This window comes from Acanthochromis polyacanthus, chromosome 18, assembly GCF_021347895.1.
Source record: "Acanthochromis polyacanthus isolate Apoly-LR-REF ecotype Palm Island chromosome 18, KAUST_Apoly_ChrSc, whole genome shotgun sequence".
Taxonomy (NCBI): domain Eukaryota; kingdom Metazoa; phylum Chordata; class Actinopteri; family Pomacentridae; genus Acanthochromis; species Acanthochromis polyacanthus.
This window is the reverse complement of record NC_067130.1, coordinates 32,955,812-32,973,604: the sequence shown is the minus strand read 5'-3', so window position 1 is coordinate 32,973,604 and position 17,793 is coordinate 32,955,812. Positions and strand designations below refer to the sequence as shown.

Genomic DNA, 17,793 nt, shown 5'->3' with positions numbered 1-17,793 from the left:
AGATATTTATTTATTGACTTTCAATAATATTCAAATTCTTTATGGAAGACAAGATAATTTGGCTTTTGATTACTGAATTTTGCTTTATGAATGTGAAATTTTACTAATATTAATATGAGATTGATGATAAAGGCCTTGTCTTTCATATCCATCCTGTGCATAAACTCCAAAAATGATGTGTTTGTAGAGCAAATCAATTTGCAGATTTAGTTTTTCTAAACAAAATTTAGAAATTTCCTTCCACATTTTTCTGCTGTAACTACAATACCAAAGAAAATGTGGAACTGTTTCTGACTGTTCAGAGCAAAAAGAACATCTTACATCTATATCACGTTTGAACTTAGTCATATAATGTTTAACGGAATAGATTTTATGCAAGATTTTAAAGGAAATTTCCCTAACTTTGTTTGTTCACATGAATTTGTGAGGTAAAAGCCAAACCTGAGACCAAGAGATATTATTAATAAAAGAGTTCCAGTCATGGATAACATCAGGTTTTGTTGTCGTTTCTCTTTGGAACAGTGCACGTATAGCTCTGTTGCTATTCTTTGCCGTCCCAAAGCATATTTAGCCACAATAAGTGTCACATGGATTAACAACATGTATATCTGCTGCAAGAGAGGAGGCAGTGCACAGAGTCACAACAGCAGCTGGAATGGAGCTAATGACCTTTGGAAACTCTTCAAGTGTTGAAGGGAATGGAGACTTTTCACAGAATTCAGTGTCATTCATAAAATGGCCACTAGGGGTCAGAAGCTGTCAGACTAAGTACATTTTGTTGTTAAACCAGCTTTTATTTTGATGCAGTATATCCCCATTATTCCAGAGATAATACCGATGTGGAGAGAAATTGTGCTTGTAGGCCGTTTTCCACGACAACAAAACCTGTTTGTGAAAACTGGATAATTTTAGGGGAATCTTGTTTATTTGGTAGCTACAAACCAACAGAAAAGGGAGTCCTCCAGTTTGATGAAATACACATTTAGGAATAAAGTTCTATAAAGATGCATCATTTTTAAGAAAGATTTGAACCATTTGATCTTCAGAACATTGTTTAGAATTGAAAAATCAACAAAGTGGAGGCCTCCATTTTTGTAGTTGTTCAGAATTCCAGATTTTCTGATCTAGTGTGTACGGTTTTTCCACAGAAAATGAACAAGCATCTTATCAATAAATGTGACAGTTTTACAGTCCAGTGCCAGTGAGGAGGCGGCATACACAAGTCTGGAAATTCCCTCAGCTTTTGACAGAAGAGTTCACCTTTAAGTGATAAGTCTCTTTGTAGCCAAAGCTTCCATTTATTCTGCACCTTTTTAATCCTTGGCTCAAAGTTGAGATGGCATCTCTCTCACTGATTTTTAGTTCCAGTAATCCCTAAATAGTTAACCTTACTCTTTACTCGTATATCATCAATTGAGGTTATATCAGAACTTTAGAGAGCGAATAGCTCACACTTATTTAGGTTTAAGTCCAAACCTGATGCTTTAGAAAACATGTGGATTGCATTAATTGCAGGCTTTATCTGTAGGGCATTCTTTAAAAACAAGGCTGTATCATCAGCCAACTGACTTAAAAGTCTGCTTCTAGCAGCAATAGAGATGCCTTCCAACTGACAGAATTTGACAAAATGACAAAACATTTGAGCAACAACCAGGAAGAGGTAAACTGAGACAGGGCAGCCCTGTCTTAGCCCTCTTTCCAAACAAAATCTCTGAGTTGTGCCATTACTCAGTTTTACCGAGCTATTGGCGCCAGCATAGAATGTTTTCATCACACTGCAAAAGTATGGCCCAAAACCAAAGCTGTTAAGAGCAGAAAACATAAACGAGGCTTTGTGAAAGTCTCCAACTAAAATGAAACTGTCATCCCTAATAAGGTCAGCATCGTCTATGAGGTCTAAAACTAGCCTCATGTTATTGAAAATATGCCTGTTACTCATAAACCCAGACTGATTCTCATCAATAATAGAGTTAAGAGCATTTTTAAATATTTAAGCAAAAACAAGAGCAAGAACTTTAGAGTCATTGTTCAATAATGAAACTGGTCTCCAGTTATCAATGAAGAGAGGCTCCTTTTTTGGTTTAGGAATTAAAGTCATCCAGCCTTGTGTCATACTTGCTGGAAGAGTCCCTTTACTAATACCTTCAGAGAAAACTTTGAACAGAAATGGGGCCAAAAGATCTGCAAAATCTGTCTAGAATTCTGAAACAATCCATCAACTCCAGGTGACTTATTACTCTTAAGTTGCATCATTGCATCTAATACTTGTTGTTGTGTGAGAGGGGTGTCACACATCAACCGCTCTTCCTCCGTTATAGAGTTTGTAAAATCAACACATTAAACAGTCTATCCATTGCATCTTTGTCAAACTTTGTTTTATAAAGTGATGAAAAGTAGCTAGAGCAAAACTCAGAAATACTGCTCTTACTTTCAGTTACAACTCCATCAATGTTCAGTTGAGACATGGCATTGTACAGGGTGACCCAAAGGTTTGGAAACAAATGAAAAGTCTATAATCCACTTACACTGGTATCTTCTGGAATGTACCTAGATTTATGCTTAGGAAGGCTCCTCAAACTGGCCAGTAAATGTTGCCTCATGGTACTTTTCAGAGTGTTCCCAAGAAGTATTAGTAGCCTGCACTAGAAATAAAGTAGCCTGCACCACTTTTGAGTGCTATTTGGTGGCCTCTAGTGCATTTTATTTGTGTAGTTTCACATTTTTCTAGCACTTGGTTTTGTCATGTGATTTGTGTATTTAAGTACATTTCATCAAAATGTGAGTTTTAAGTACACAGTTTTCATGCAAACTGCTACATGCTAACTCTGAAAACAAAAAGTCATTGATTATTATACAGCAGATCAGAACATAAATTAAAAAGTCAAAATGCCCAGAATATTTTTCCAGATGTGAAAAAAATTGGCCAGGACTTCCCCTGTATTTTATTATTTCACTCATCTTACAAAATATTTACAATCATTTAGAGCATTAATGAAAAAGGCTAAATTAGATCTACACACGTGGACAAAATTGTTGGTACCCCTCAGTTAAAGAAGGAAAAACCCACAATTCTCACTGAAATCACTTGAAACTCACAAAAGTAACAATAAATAAAAATTTACTGAAAATTAAATAATCAAAAACAGCCATTACTTTTGAATTGTTGATTAACATAATTATTTTAAAAAACAAACTAATGAAACAGGCCTGGACAAAAATGATGGTACCTCTATAAAAGATTGAAAACTATTTGACCAGAGTGACATGATTAACTCAGGTGTGTCATTTAATTGACATCACAGGTGTTTCCAAACTCATAATCAGTCAGTCTGCCTATTTAAAGGGAGACAAGTAGTCACCCTGCTGTTTGGTGAAAAGGTGTGTACCACACTGAACATGGACAACAGAAAGCGAAGGAGAGAATTGTCCCAGGACATCCGAAAAAAAATGATAGACAAACTTCTTAAAGGTAAAGGCTATAAGACCATCTCTAAACAGCTTGAAGTTCCTGTGACAACAGTGGCTCATATTATTCAGAAGTTCAAGACCCACGGGACAGTAGCCAACCTCCCTGGACGTGGCCGCAAGAGGAAAATTGATGACAAATTGAAGAGACGGATCGTTGGAATTGTATCCAAAGAGCCCAGAGCAACCTCCAAAGAAATTAAAGGTGAACTCCAAGGCCAAGGTACATCAGTGTCAGATCGCACCATTCGTCGTCGTTTGAGCCAAAGTGGACTTCATGGGAGACGACCAAGGAGGACACCACTGCTGAAAAAAACTCATAAAAAAGCCAGACTGGAATTTGCAAAAATGCATGTTGACAAGCCACAAAGCTTCTGGGAGAATGTCCTTTGGACAGATGAGACCAAACTGGAGCTTTTTGGTAAGGCACATCAACTCTATGTTCATAGACTCAAAAACCAAGCATACGAAGAAAAGAACACTGTCCCTACGGTGAAACGTGGAGGAGGCTCAGTAATGTTTTGGGGCTGCTTTGCTGCATCTGGCACAGGGTGTCTTGAAAGTGTGCAAGGTACGATGAAATCTGAAGACTATCAAGGCATTCTGGAGAGAAATGTGCTGCCTCGTGTCAGAAAGCTTGGTCTCAGTCGCAGGTCATGGGTCTTCCAACAGGACAACGATCCAAAACACACAGCCAAAAACACCCAAGAATGGCTGAGAGAAAAGCGTTGGACTATTCTAAAGTGGCCTTCTATGAGCCCAGATCTGAATCCCATTGAACATATGTGGAAGGAGCTGAAACATGCCATTTGGAGAAGACACCCATCAAACCTGAGACAACTGGAGCTGTTTGCTCATGAGGAGTGGGCCAAAATACCTGTTGACAGCTGCAGAACGCTCATTGACAAATGCAGAAATCGTTTAATTGCAGTGATTGCCTCAAAAGGTTGTGCAACAAAATATTAAGTTATGGGTACCATCATTTTTGTCCAGCCCTATTTCATTAGTTTGTTTTTTTAAATAATTATGTTAATCAACAATTCAAAAGTGATGGCTGTTTTTGATGATTTAATTTTCAATAAATTTTTATTTACTGTTACTTTTGTGAGTTTCAAGTGATTTCAGTGAGAATTGTGGGTTTTTCCTTCTTTAACTGAGGGGTACCAACAATTTTGTCCACGTGTGTATATGGGTAGCACCCAGAATATTTTCTAAGTCCAGACATGAAAAAAATTGGGCAGCATTTCTCCTGTATTCTGTCATTTCATTCATTCATAAAAGTTAATTGAACAAATCTATGAAATCTAAGAAATGTTTACATTCATGGGATTTGTTCCAGTAAATGTTAGTAATGTCAAATCATAGTTTGCAAGCAAAAAAGTGGTAAACACCTGTTCTGTTTATTTAGGAAGCCCAACATGGTCTGCTGGCCCTTGCCAATCTCCTGCTTCCTCTCTGAGGACATTCTCATTCATAAATCAAACAATCCCCAAACAATTCCCTCCAGAAATGTTGCGATGGCGCGAAATCAACCAATCTCCGTGAATTTTGCGCGGCCTTGCAATTTTGTCCAATCACCGCAACTTTCCCACAATTTTGTCCCGCCTCCCGTGAGTTCCACCAATCATAGCAGCTCCCAGCGCAAACCTAATGCACGTACATCACCGAATTCACTTCCTGTTTATGGTTTGAAGATGCAGACATGTGCGATACTAAAGTCTGTCATTTACCAATAAAAATTACTGCTGAAGACCGTGATAAACAATTAATTCACTGATGTTCTTCACCAAAGCGGAGCTAAACTGTTTTACAACCGTGCAATATTGTGGTGGAATACAAAAAAAGAAGAAAAAAAATCATCAATTGATACACACTTTTTTTTAAAAAAATCATCAATTGATACACACTTTTAAAAAAAAAAGAATCACGAAACATATTAGAACGGCTGAAATGAGCGGACAACAGACCACATAAATCACCATGATGGAAACTGTTGCATCCAGATCCGTTAGAGCACTGAAAGAATGAAAGTAAATTAGATTAATTATTCCACCAAAGAGTGGAGAGAAATGTCCATGTCATCCGGAGGGTGGACCACCGCCTGAGCGGGACGCGACCCCGGTCAACGCACTCCGTGGTCGGACAACTGGGGCAGACGGGGCGTGTCGGTCTCGCCGCTGAGAGCCACGGTGGAGTTATGTGACGATCAGTGTGTGAATCCTTCCTCTGTTACCCACATCACTCAAAACAGACTCAGGGATTTGAATGAAGTTTTCAGGGTCGGTCAGAAATGACCCAAGGACTAAGTGATTAGACTTCAGCAGTGATACGGCTTAAAGTTTGGATCCACGTAGAGGTTGTGGGAGAGCAATCTGCAGACAGATGAGCGCTAATCCGCGATGCTGCGGTCACTCTCGGAACAGTCTGACTTTTTGATGTTTAAAAAAATTAAAACTGTCAGATACTTTACCATCAAGAGTTTTGAAATCTGACACTGATGGCCTGCATTTTGAAGTTCTGCTCCAGCATACCTGGACCTGATGGTTCTATTAATTTTCTTCCGAGTTATTGCACTCAGCAAACACTATGCTTTTAAGTTATTTTATTATGCTGTAACAAAAATGGGTAAAATAAGAGTGAATTCATGCACCCCCAACTGAAATAGACACTGCAGTTAAACTTTGTTTCCAAACTTTTGGGTCAACCTGTGCTTAGCATGAGTTTTTTCTGGTTTAAAGAAATAGGAAGTCATTTGTTCACCGTGTTCAAGCCACTTAAGTCTCGATCTACCAAAAGCACCCTCTGCTTTAACCTTCTATATATCATCTAAAGTGTTTTGAAGTTCAGTTTATTTTAATTTTTCATCATGTGAAAGATTTTCTGGTGCAATGCTAGCCAAGGACATTATATCTGTGATTAGTTTCTCCTCATTTTTACGTCTAGATTGGGCTAACTCACTTCCATATCTTCTTAAAAATCCAACGATTTCAAATTTAAGGAGTTCCCAATTTTTTCCATAATTTTCTTCCTTCAGAGGATTTTACTAATAAAACTGAATAATTGTACTAAGTTCATGTTTGACATTGTCATGCCTCAATAAAGAGCTATTCATCTTCCAATCAGAGAATTGCTTGGTGTCAACCATTCCTGGAAAGAGATGTAAATATATAACGATGGGTTAGGGTTAGGGTTAGGGTTAGAATCAACCCTAAAATCACCTCCTACAATTAGGTAAGCATTAGGGAATGTCTGAGTTAGAGCTGCGAGTTTACAGTCTAATGTATGAATAAGCTTATTATTTTCTGATTTTGAGTTATAACCGTACAAATTAACAATAATCATGCTTGTTATTAAACAAATAAAATGAGCTTGACTGTCACAGAGTGCATCAATTTTCCAGGAAAAGTACCCTTTAAACAAGATCCCCCAGCAGAATGTTTGGTCCCATGTGATAACAGATGTCGTTTCCCATTGATTTTTCCAGAAGTTTACATCTTTAATAAGTGAGTGCAATTCTTGAAAAAACACAAAATCAGTTTTCAGCTGTTTAACATTAAAAATAAAGCTTTACACTTTACATTACACAGTCCCTTAGCATTGAGTGAGACAAGTGAAAAAGACATAAAAAGGAACAAAAGAGAAAAAAAAACTAATAAAAAGACAAACAAACAAAAAACTTAATAACCTTCGAGCTATGTATATTCCGGCACATACACAAAAAGAAAAGGCAGGTCAGCGACACCTGCCACACCTAATGTTATAGTTCATTAAATTAAATTTTCCAAAGGGATTTAAGGCAATGGGCTAGCATAGAGTGATATCACTGAAAAGAGAGGAAAAAGAAAAGAAAAAAAGTTCTGTTTTGCTGCCCAATTGTGGAAAATGATTTAAAGTTAAACAGTCAGTCATGGCGCCAGTGAAGTTTGTATCAGTCTGAGAGAATGACCTCACCTTCTCCCTCTATGAACGCTCTGGCCCCGGCGTAGAAAACCGTCCGCCCATCTGCTCGTGCCTTCTGGACAAAAGGCCACAATTTGGATCTCAATTTGGAGAAATCATCGTGGAATCGTAAGCCATGTTCCTGCAGATATGGACAGGTCTTTGCAGCCTTCCACACCGCATCTCTCCAAGTGCGGGTCACAAATCGGATGACGATTCCCCTGGGTCCAGAACCCTCCGCCAATGGCCTCCTCCTTCCCAAGCGATCAACAATATCAATATTATCGGCCAATTTATCCTTGTTAGCGTCTGGCAGTACTATTTGACAGATCTTAAACACTTGGGCATGAACATCCTCCTGCGCCGTCTCAGGTAAGCCATAAAATCGCAAGTTCATTCTTCTTGAATATGATTCCAAATCCTCAATTTTCCTTTGAACTTGTATAACTGGTTGCTCTATCTGCAAAACCTTCTGTTCCAGGCGGATTACTTTTGTGTTGACTGCATTAAGTTCAAGGGAAATATGTGCAATTTTATCTTCAAGTGTAGTTATTTTGTTTTCAAGAGAGTCACATCTGTTGTTTATCAGCGTTTTAACAGCTGCAAATTGTTCATACAGTTCATTCAAAAGAGAAGGGCTCACCTCCACCCCACGGGCTTTTTTCTTTACCGCCGGAGATTTGGAAGGAGTTATCGGCAGTGGAGGAAATTCTTCCTCTTGATGGTGAATACCGGTGTTGGTCCCCTCCATATTGTCAGATCCAGTCACGTAATCGTCCCCAGTGTCAATGAGTGCTCGCACAGGGTTTGTTCATTTTGTGCCAACTCTTGCAGCGTAACTCACCCTATGAGAACGACGATGCATTTCAGAATAAATTATAACCAAAAACTGAGTAATAAACAAGTCCTTTAAAAATCTTTTGGCAAATTTAAGTGCTCGGTGTCTTCGGCTCACGCTCGTTCAAACCGCCATCTTGAACGAGCCCCCCATTGTTGTGCAAGGCATTTGCAGGAGCTGGTAAAACACACTGATATTCGCTCGGTGCATAACTTCACTTCCGTTCTACTTCCGCATTCTCGTGTGTTAGCGTCTTTACTTCCGCACTGTCGAGATGGTGACATTTCTTCCCAACTGAATGTGTTTATGAAGCAACTGAAAACTATCTGTGAATCAGTCAGAAGACGGTGAAGTCATGTAACCTGTTCATCCTCTCAGAATCAAACTACACACCTTGGAACAAATAAGCACTCATTTAAAAAACACTTAACATTGTGGCAAATGGTTTAGCGTGAGCATAGCTTTAGCTCAAGAAAACGTCAGATGATGAGAAGCTGAGGAGGAGGATGACTGACTGTTGAAAGTTTTCTCAAACTCCGAAACAAACATTATGTTGAAGCAGGGAAAAAACACGTTGAAATAGGCAGTCTGGTGCTTGCTGTAGTTTTGATCATATGTAACTTTACATAAAGTTTGTTTTGCTCAGACGTTTGTATGTCAGAGTTATAGGTTATAGTTGTAGTTTAGGTCTAGACTTGTTAATGTTTCTGGAGAGTGTCTTGAGATAACATTTGTTATGATTTGGTGCTACATAAATTAAGATTGATATATTGATTGGCTCCAACAAAGCATCAGGGACACTTGTAAATGAAATACATTGTATTTAATTTCAGAGTTACATTAGGATCAAAACTCTTGATATGCTCCTCATGTTTCAACATGTTACCTACCGTTGGTGGGTGATGAGCTGTGCTGATGCTGGCAGAGACTGTCTTGGCGCTGGTTATGGGCACCATCTTGTTGATAACAGCAGTTTCAATTAATCTCCAAAATGCCATGAAACTCTTGTAGGATACAAACCTAGTATAAAAACGTATGTCCTCATCTGATGCAGACAGGCGCTCTATCCCAGAACGCTGCCGAAGTTTGAGGACTTTCAACTGCTGTTGTAGCTCCTTAACCTGGCGAAGTAGAGCTTCGTTTTCGTCTGCCAAATTACTTGCCCTTGCTCCTGTTTGAGGGACAATACAGTAGTCATGATCTGGAGCTATTTTGGTCTCCATCTCTGACTCGGAGTCTCACCCTGGGGCAGGACTCTCGGTCCGTGGGCGCCGTTCCCAGACTCTCTGTCTGGGCGCAGGTAGTTTGTACCCATTCCAGGCAAAGTAAACAGGCACACTTCCCTTTTTCAGCTTCCTCAGCCCCCCCACAGTCACACTGAAATCTGTTTTCTTAAAATGCCGACTACAAACCCGTGTGTTTTTGGTCGGGTTGAAGTGATCTTGCCGGATCTTCTGCATCCACTCAGCTAGCACTGCAGCGTCAACGGGGAATGTATGGAAACTTACTTCCTTGTTATAACGTGACAAAAGGGTACATAAAGGCACACAACAATGAAGTGCTGAAGATCCCACTCTCTGAAAGGCTAATCGTCTCCCTTGAACACTAAAAACACTCATTGTAAAAATATCTCTCTCTGATCGCTGTCTGCTCTCCTGCTCACTATCTCCTGCTCTCCTTCTCAAATAACCAGAAGTTTTGACCGGATGTATCCACCCACACCCTTCAGTTGGAACATCAGAGATGTGCAAGGAGCCTATAGGTGGCTTGCAAACACGTGACTTTAGCGGTGGCATTAACATCCGGTTAATGAAGTGGTGGTCAGGCCAACCAAAATGACTGCCGCAGAGCAAGGAAAACACGACTCTTTTTCGGAGTATTTTCATGCTTTAGATTCTAATTCTCAAACTCGATACATCGAAAAACTCAAATTTTGTGATGGCATAGATCCGTATGTGTTATCCACGAAGGATTTGACCTACGAGTTGGAAAAATATCCGCCAGTTCAGTTCCCTGATATCTCAAACTATCTGGTGCTACAGACAAGCTTTTGCACTGCTAAACAAATGAAGGCTTGGAAAAGCATGGATTCATACAATTTCTTTGTCTGTGGATGGGTTAAAGAAGTCGGAGTTAAGATCCTCAAAGACAAATCCTGCATCATAAAAAGCCGTGTAAGTAACGATTTATGTAAACTTGTACTTGCTTGGTGTGTTAGCTCGGTGGATGCTAAAACGTGTTTCTGCTGTTCTTTTCAGGTGAAACATTCGCAATGTTTATCAAAAACACCAACTCATACCTGGTTGTTGATAAAAGAAGATGGAGAAATAATAACCGCGCACTGCGACTGCATGACAGGGTAAATAATCCTTCAATGTGACAGTTTTGTGACAGTAAACAAGCTAAAAACAGCGAATGTTAGCTTGTTAAGTGGGTAGTTAGTGTTACCAATCTTTAAAGAATGGGTCTTAAAACCAACACAGAAAGGCTCTAAGCATGTATATCATAATAATTCACTAACCTTTAACGAAGTGATCGCCACAGACTCTGGCATTGTTTGACTCTGCTCCCTTCAAACTTAAGGAAATGTTAGCGAGCCATTTTTCTCTGCGTCTTTTTGTAAAATCCTTAGTGCAAGGCCCTTTTTTAATCTCTTCACGAGGAACCCTGAAGTATCCTTTATCAATTTCGCGATTTGATCGATCAGAACAACCTAAAACAGCACACGCAAAAGGCATTTTTGACCGATGAGTGAACGTTCGCACGCTCGCTGCAGTCAACAATCAGCTCCGCTGACCACCACTTCATGATATGCATAGGTAATGAGGCGGATGTGACGTCATTTGCAAGCCACCTATTACTCTCACAGTCGTGCACGTGGTAATCTCCAGATAATGCTAAAAACACAAAACAATTTATTCAGTACTGAGGTTAAACTTAATTAGCATTTTGCTAGCGGAGCTTAAACTGGTCATCTTACCATGACAACCGGACACAGCAGACTGAGACCATAATGTGGGGGAACACAAGCGACGTGCCAACGTGGCGGCCATCTTGGAAGGGGCAAAGTTCCCATTCAAACAATGCATGCACATTGAAAATAAATCAGAATCTGCTCTTTTTTCATCCGATTTTCGTGTGGTTTAGTTTATTGTCAACGTCAAAACATGTGCTATTGATAGAGAATATTTGATCTGAAAAAAGAAAACACTGAAAAAGGCATCCTACAAATGTAGCCTGCAATTTTAGTTATCTTATTATTTAGGTCCAGTGGCCAGGGAATCTTTTCAATTCAGCCCTTACATATATAAATGTAAATACTTAGATATGTAGAAAATGTTTTGAGGTCAAAAGATTTAATTGCAAATGTAATCTATTAATTAATATTAATTTATCATGTGTATATATATATATATATATATATATGCAGTTATTTACATATAACGAGGAACTAGACTAGAACAGGATAAAGTTTATTTACATTTACAATAAACAACACAATTACAACAAACAACAGAATTATTATTAATATTAATTGTTATTTATTTATCTCTCTCTCTCTCTAGGCTGCTATATAGTTGCAGCAAACCCCTCTCTCCTCAGAGCTGCTTCCCACTTCTTCCTCAACCCATAGTCTTTGGGAAACCGACATGGAGTAAAGAAAAAGAAAGTAGACAGAGAAGTAAATAAGTATGTACACAACAACATATTTATAAAGAAATCATGCTAATAAATTAAGCACAAAGAACTGAATTAGCCAATATACTGGAGACCAAAGTTATTTAATTTGATAAGTATAACATTGTTTAGTAACATTTCAATTATTTGAGAGCAGTCCTAAAGAATTGCCTGTAATCCCAATCATAAAATGGGTTTGCAGAAATAACATAGTTGCTTATCTGGATATATATGAGTTAGGCTTTATAACTACTATTGGTAGTATTGGTGATATTAATAGTAATGCGACTACTATCTGTCTGTCTTGTAAAGCGTCTTTGAGTGTCCCAGAAAGCACTATATAAATTTGATGTATTATTATTATTATTACTACTAGTAGTGGTGGTAATATACCAACTAGTGCTGCTGATACTGTCTCTGCTACTACAACTTGTAATACTAGTACACATGCTGATACTACTTCTACGACTCTAACAGCTACTTATACTGCTCCTGCTGCTTGTACTTTTAGTATTACTACTACTGCTTGTACAACTATACTACAGTTACGATTAATCATCTGGTATTTGGTTGTCCAGCTGTTAGCCCGTGATAGTGTTTTGCTTGTGGCTAACGAGCTAGCTAGCTCTCATTGACTGGAAGCTCTCAACAAGATTTAATTATGAAAAAAGAGCCAAAAACTTATCTGTGGAAAGTTATTCCAAGTTTCCTTGTCTTGATCGTCCGACATAATGTGCAACTGTATGCAGCACAATGAGCCGGCATTCTTCTTGTTTTAGTTTTCGTGCCACTGACATCAATGGAAAACACTGAAACTTTGCCCCCACGAGCTTAGTGTCTCCGTAGGCACGCCACTCATAGGGGTGTGTCGTATCTACTCTTCATATCTATGGAACACACCCCAAGTCTGCAGGGGCCCAGACGTTGTGCGTCCACACCATATCCGGTGGTCACCATGGGAACCAAATATGTAATATGAGATGGCAAGTGGAATCATTACCTCCACTTCACATGTAGAACAGCATGAAGTGTTCAGGTGAATAGTTAACGGTGAACTGAGACACATTGTGAGGAAGAGAGGATGGGCTCATAATATGGTGTCTAGGGCTGCATGATATTGGAAATATGTTCGATATGGGTGTCAAGAACTGCAATATCGATATATATTGGATATTAGTGCCGTTGTCCGATGTGATAGCCACTTGTTTCTGTTCTTGCAACCCCCAGTTCGTCAACACATCCCACAGGGCAGCCGCTATATTTTCACCGGTGTGGGATTCCGGAAAGTAGGAGACTTCTAAGCAGTGTGTTTTCAGATCAGTCATTTGTGAGAAAGTGAACAGTAAAACTGATGTAGGACTCAGTAGTACGACTGGACCATAAATCTGTGGTGCTTGCAAAGAAATCCACATTATTAAGCTCCGCTTTTACAGACCCCAAGCATGCCTCGTACATCTGTGGAATGGTGACTAGGTAAATAGTTCAGTGATGGCACTTGGTATCTGCGGTCGAATTCTTTCAGCATATCCAAAAAACCTTCTTTGCACACGACATTAATGGAGAGTGTGCATTTCACGATATAACGTGTAATGGCCGCAGTTAAACCTTGGTGGTGCTTGGAAGTTTTTTCATATGGTGTAACAGAAGAAAAACTTTCACCAATTGTTGTCTGTGTGCTTGCCTTTCATTTGTCTGCCTTCATGGGAGTAGTTTGTGGTGTTTTAGATTTTAAGAAAACGGCATACAGTTCCTCGTGGTTGTGTTCGAGGTGGCTGTGCAGATTTGTAGTGTTTCCTCGCGACGTAGCCACAGTCTTTTGGCATGACTTGCAAAGTTCTTGCGTCTGTAACTTGTCCTTGCGCTGTTTTTTAGGCACATGTTGTTCGTTACAGTCGTCTTTCTCGTGTCCTGCCATGTTGTGTTGTGGCGCTGGTGGCAAAAGTGTTATTCGGGGTGGGGGGAGGAAGGTTTAAGGTCGCGCTCAATTGGTCACAAGTAAATGTCTATGCATGCAAGAAGCATGATTTATACATCTAAATAATCATAAAATTATCACGCAACTTTGCGATACAGATATCGCATTTACCATTATTGCAAAAACAATATTTTTTTGATATATCGTGCAGCCCTAATGGTGTCTGTTAGTTGATGTTTGTGGAATTTTAAAACGTGATCGTTGTGTTGATTGACCCTGGAAGCAAGACCAAAGTTTCCTGTTCAGAGGTGCTGGAAGTGTTTATCTGAACTACTCCACATTGACAGCAACTGCATTGTGTTATCAAACAGTTTCATAATAAAACTCTGACAGAGGACTCAGTAATTCCGTCATTTCAGTCCAGAGACATAATTCCATGTATAGAGACCATTCATGATCTAAAGAAAGCGCACATACAGAGTTAGAGAGTATAGAAGTAATGCGTTCAACTGCATTCCACTATTAACATGTTGGGTTTCACTGATGAGTCAAATCAACTGTACAGTAACCAGCAGTAAAATAAGAATAACATTAAAATCTAAATGTCCTGACAGGTTTGAAGGCTGAAGAGGACAGCACCTTTATTCAGACAGATTTTACTGGATCCCATCAAACCTGTCTGTGTGGTGTGTAGAAAAGTACCCAGTGGTGTTTACCATTAGAATCTTTGTGATCCTGTATCCACTGTGGAACAACGTGTTCATAGAAATGTCCAGTCATTTGGAGATGCTTGTATCATTCCTGCTGCTGTGTCATGGCTCCTTGACTTCTATTCTAAAGTATCATATTCTTTTTGCGTCAAACATTCGATTCGTGAGCTGATTCTGTTGGAGACAGCCAGTCCTGGACAAAGTGACAGATGTGTGTTCTCTCATCATCACAGTAGTAACCATTATCTTTTGTCTCTTTGTCCCTCCAGAGCTCCCACAGTCTTATGTCTGTGAGAATGAGAAGACTGTCATTGACCATCAGCCCCATGACCAGGAGAGAAACTCCACGGTGGACCATGAGGACCCAGAGCCTCTACGGATTAAAGACCAGCAGGAGGAACTCTGCACCAGTTGGGACCAAACAAACCCAGAGATTTCTCAAATTAAAATGGAACAGGAAGAATTGTGCACCAGTCTGGACCAATTAAACCCAGGGTTACCACAAATTAAAGTGGAACAGGATGAACGCTGCTCCAGTCAGGAGGAAGAGTTAATTGGATTGAAACAGGAGACTGATACCTTTGAGGTGACTCCTGCTGATGAGGAAAGTGACCACAGTGAACCAAAACCAAACAGTGATCAGCTCCTGTTTCACATCTCTTGTGTATCTGAGAGCCCAGATCAGGAAGGAAGCAAGGATGTAGACTCAGGATCAACTGGATGTATCGAGCAGAAACCAAGACATCAGAGTAACAGCAGTCACAGTAATGATGTAGACAATGCTCCATTGCCAGCGAGACAGTGTGATAATGACAAGGCAAGAAAATCTGCAACATGTGAGGTCTGTGGAAAAGCTTTTAGCCATAAATCAGTTTTAATCATACATCACAGAACCCACACAGGTGAGAAGCCGTATTCTTGTGAAATCTGTGGAAAAAGCTTTAGTCATCGGACCAATTTGACTGCCCACATGAGACATCACACAGGTGAGAAGCCATATGCTTGTGGAACCTGTGGAAAAAGCTTTAGTCGACGGGACCATTTGACTGACCACATGAGATGTCACACAGGTGAGAAGCCATATGCTTGTGGAACCTGTGGAAAAAGCTTTAGTCGACGGGACTCTTTGACTGCCCACATGAGATGTCACACAGGTGAGAAACCGTATGTTTGTAACACTTGTGGAAAAAGATTTTCTGATTCATCAGCACATAGAAGGCACATGGCAGTTCACAAAATGGGAAAGCCATTTTATTGTGGCACATGTGGAAAAAGCTTCAGTCAACGTTCCTCTTTGACTGCCCACATGAGATGTCACACAGGTGAGAAGCCGTATGTTTGTGAAACCTGTGGGAAAAGCTTCAGTCAACGGACCCACTTGACTGTACACATGAGACGTCACACAGGTGAGAAGCCATATGCTTGTGGAACCTGTGGAAAAAGCTTTATTCAACGGTTCTATTTGACTGCCCACATGAGATGTCACACAGGTGAGAAGCCATATGCTTGTGGAACCTGTGGAAAAAGCTTCAAACATAGTTGTCGATTAAAAGCACACATGAGAATCCACACAGCTGAGAAGTCGTGATCCTGAAACATCTGTGGAAAACATAATGTCAGAACTAAGGTTGAAACATGGAAGAGTTGGTACAGGTTAAAAGTAGATGTTTTAGATTTAAAGCACCTTTAGTCTGTGCTTCAACAACAATTGTGAGGAAGTATGTAAGCAATCCTTGATGATCAGACCAGATGGAGTCTGGACTGTGGTGGTGGTGGAGCAGGCAGAAGAACCAAACTGAATGTCTGGATGGATATGGTATTGGTACAGACTGCTACATTTCTGCTATCATGACATCCTTCATCAGCAGAGCAGTGATTGGACATATTGTGAAGCTGTTTGGAACATTTTCACATCCTGCTGAGAGAACATGGCTGTTCAGGTGTGAACATACTGCTGGAATCCACTCAGCTTGAGCTCTGCCGTCTTTCCAGTAAAAAGGAGGCAACGAGATACAGAGATATTGTGACAGTAGGACACAACAGAGTGTGTCACTGCAGCAGAGGAGATCTGGACGTGAAATAAAGTTGTAATAAAACGTCTACAGCTCCATGACTGCTTCATGAAATGTTTTGAATGTTTTCAAACAGATGAACATTTACAAGTTGTTTCATAATGAATGTAACACTGAAGATCCCCAGCAAGAATATCTCTGAGTCAGATATCAAGGACATAACCAATTTAATTCAATTTTATTTATATAGTGCCAATTACAGTGAAATTGTTTCATGATGTTTTACAGAACCCATATGTCTGAACCCCCAGAGCAGCCCAAAGGCGACAGTGGCAAAGATAACACCCTTTTAACAGGGAACAAAACCTTGATCAGAACCTGGCTCTTTATGTGGGGGAACCATCTGCTGCTGGTTGGGCGGGTTGAGAGGGACAGAAGAGGTCAAGAGGGGGAGGGGAACAAGGGACATAAAACACACAATTTGATACATGCATGATGATGTAACCCACCTAGAAATTTCTGTCTTTAAAATGGTATATATTGAGTGGTTGAAATAATGTGAGCTTCCTATTGCACTGTTTTAGACATAAAATTCCTGGTGAGGTCATCCATTTCTTTGCATTATGAGCTGTTATTTTCGACAGTTTTGCAGCAGTGATGAACGGTTGGTGGCAGCTGTTTGTGTCTGAAAATAATATTTGTGTGCAATAGGTAAGCTCATGTAAATCATTCTCCTGTCATTTATAATTCGCTTGAAAATTTAAATGTTACACTTTAATCATAGCACATACTGTGAAGTTGCTGCGATGTTTATTGCGGATAATGGGTGTGCTTATATAGAAAATGTATGGACTTTTACGAAGTATAACTTGTTCGAATTTTGTTCAAGCTGTTTTAAAAGTTGTTTGGCCAGTTAATGAGTTAGCGGTGTGCGAGCTCAGTTTTTACTGTCCATATGGACATGTAGCACGGTTAGCCTAGCCTGTCGTAGCTGGGGTGGCAGTGGTACTCTGCTGTCCACGTTGTTTTTTAATTTTCCATGCTAGACGTAGAGGGAGGTAGATGTGACCGCAGCTCTTCGTAGCAGGGATAGACGGGACCGACCGGGGGACTTACCGGAATTTGTGTATGAAAATATTATTTGTGTGCAGTAGTGCAATAGACTGGACTGCCGCGAGGTGTGTGTGTTCTGGTGTGACTGCGCTCGGTTGGACCGCCGACCGTCTGGAGCAGTGT

General features: G+C 39.9%; 1 protein-coding gene and 1 long non-coding RNA gene across 17 annotated transcripts in view; one reads left to right on the top strand and one right to left on the bottom strand.

The window, feature by feature from the left end:
- The window catches only part of LOC127530802 (zinc finger protein 391-like), a 281,112-nt gene that overhangs the window by 680 nt on the left and 262,639 nt on the right, over positions 1-17,793 (top strand). For 8 of the 16 annotated variants that reach the window (XR_007937456.1, XR_007937461.1, XR_007937466.1 and 5 more), the window contains exon 2: positions 14,815-15,531. The exons of 1 other annotated variant lie outside the window; for it this stretch is intronic. Coding sequence is in view for 3 of the 15 variants with exons in the window: in XM_051938314.1 (XP_051794274.1) it covers positions 14,815-15,531 (717 nt within the window). In the remaining 12 variants the exon portion in view is untranslated. Of the gene's footprint in view, positions 1-10,500; positions 10,602-14,814; positions 17,765-17,793 lie in introns of all 16 variants that reach the window. 7 more of the 16 variants (XR_007937460.1, XR_007937457.1, XR_007937463.1 and 4 more) reach the window with 4 other exon arrangements.
- The window catches only part of LOC127530809 (uncharacterized), a 166,874-nt gene continuing 165,848 nt past the window's right edge, over positions 16,768-17,793 (bottom strand). The window contains exon 2 of the long non-coding RNA XR_007937472.1: positions 16,768-16,923. This is a non-coding gene — a long non-coding RNA (uncharacterized LOC127530809). The remainder of the gene's footprint in view (positions 16,924-17,793) is intronic.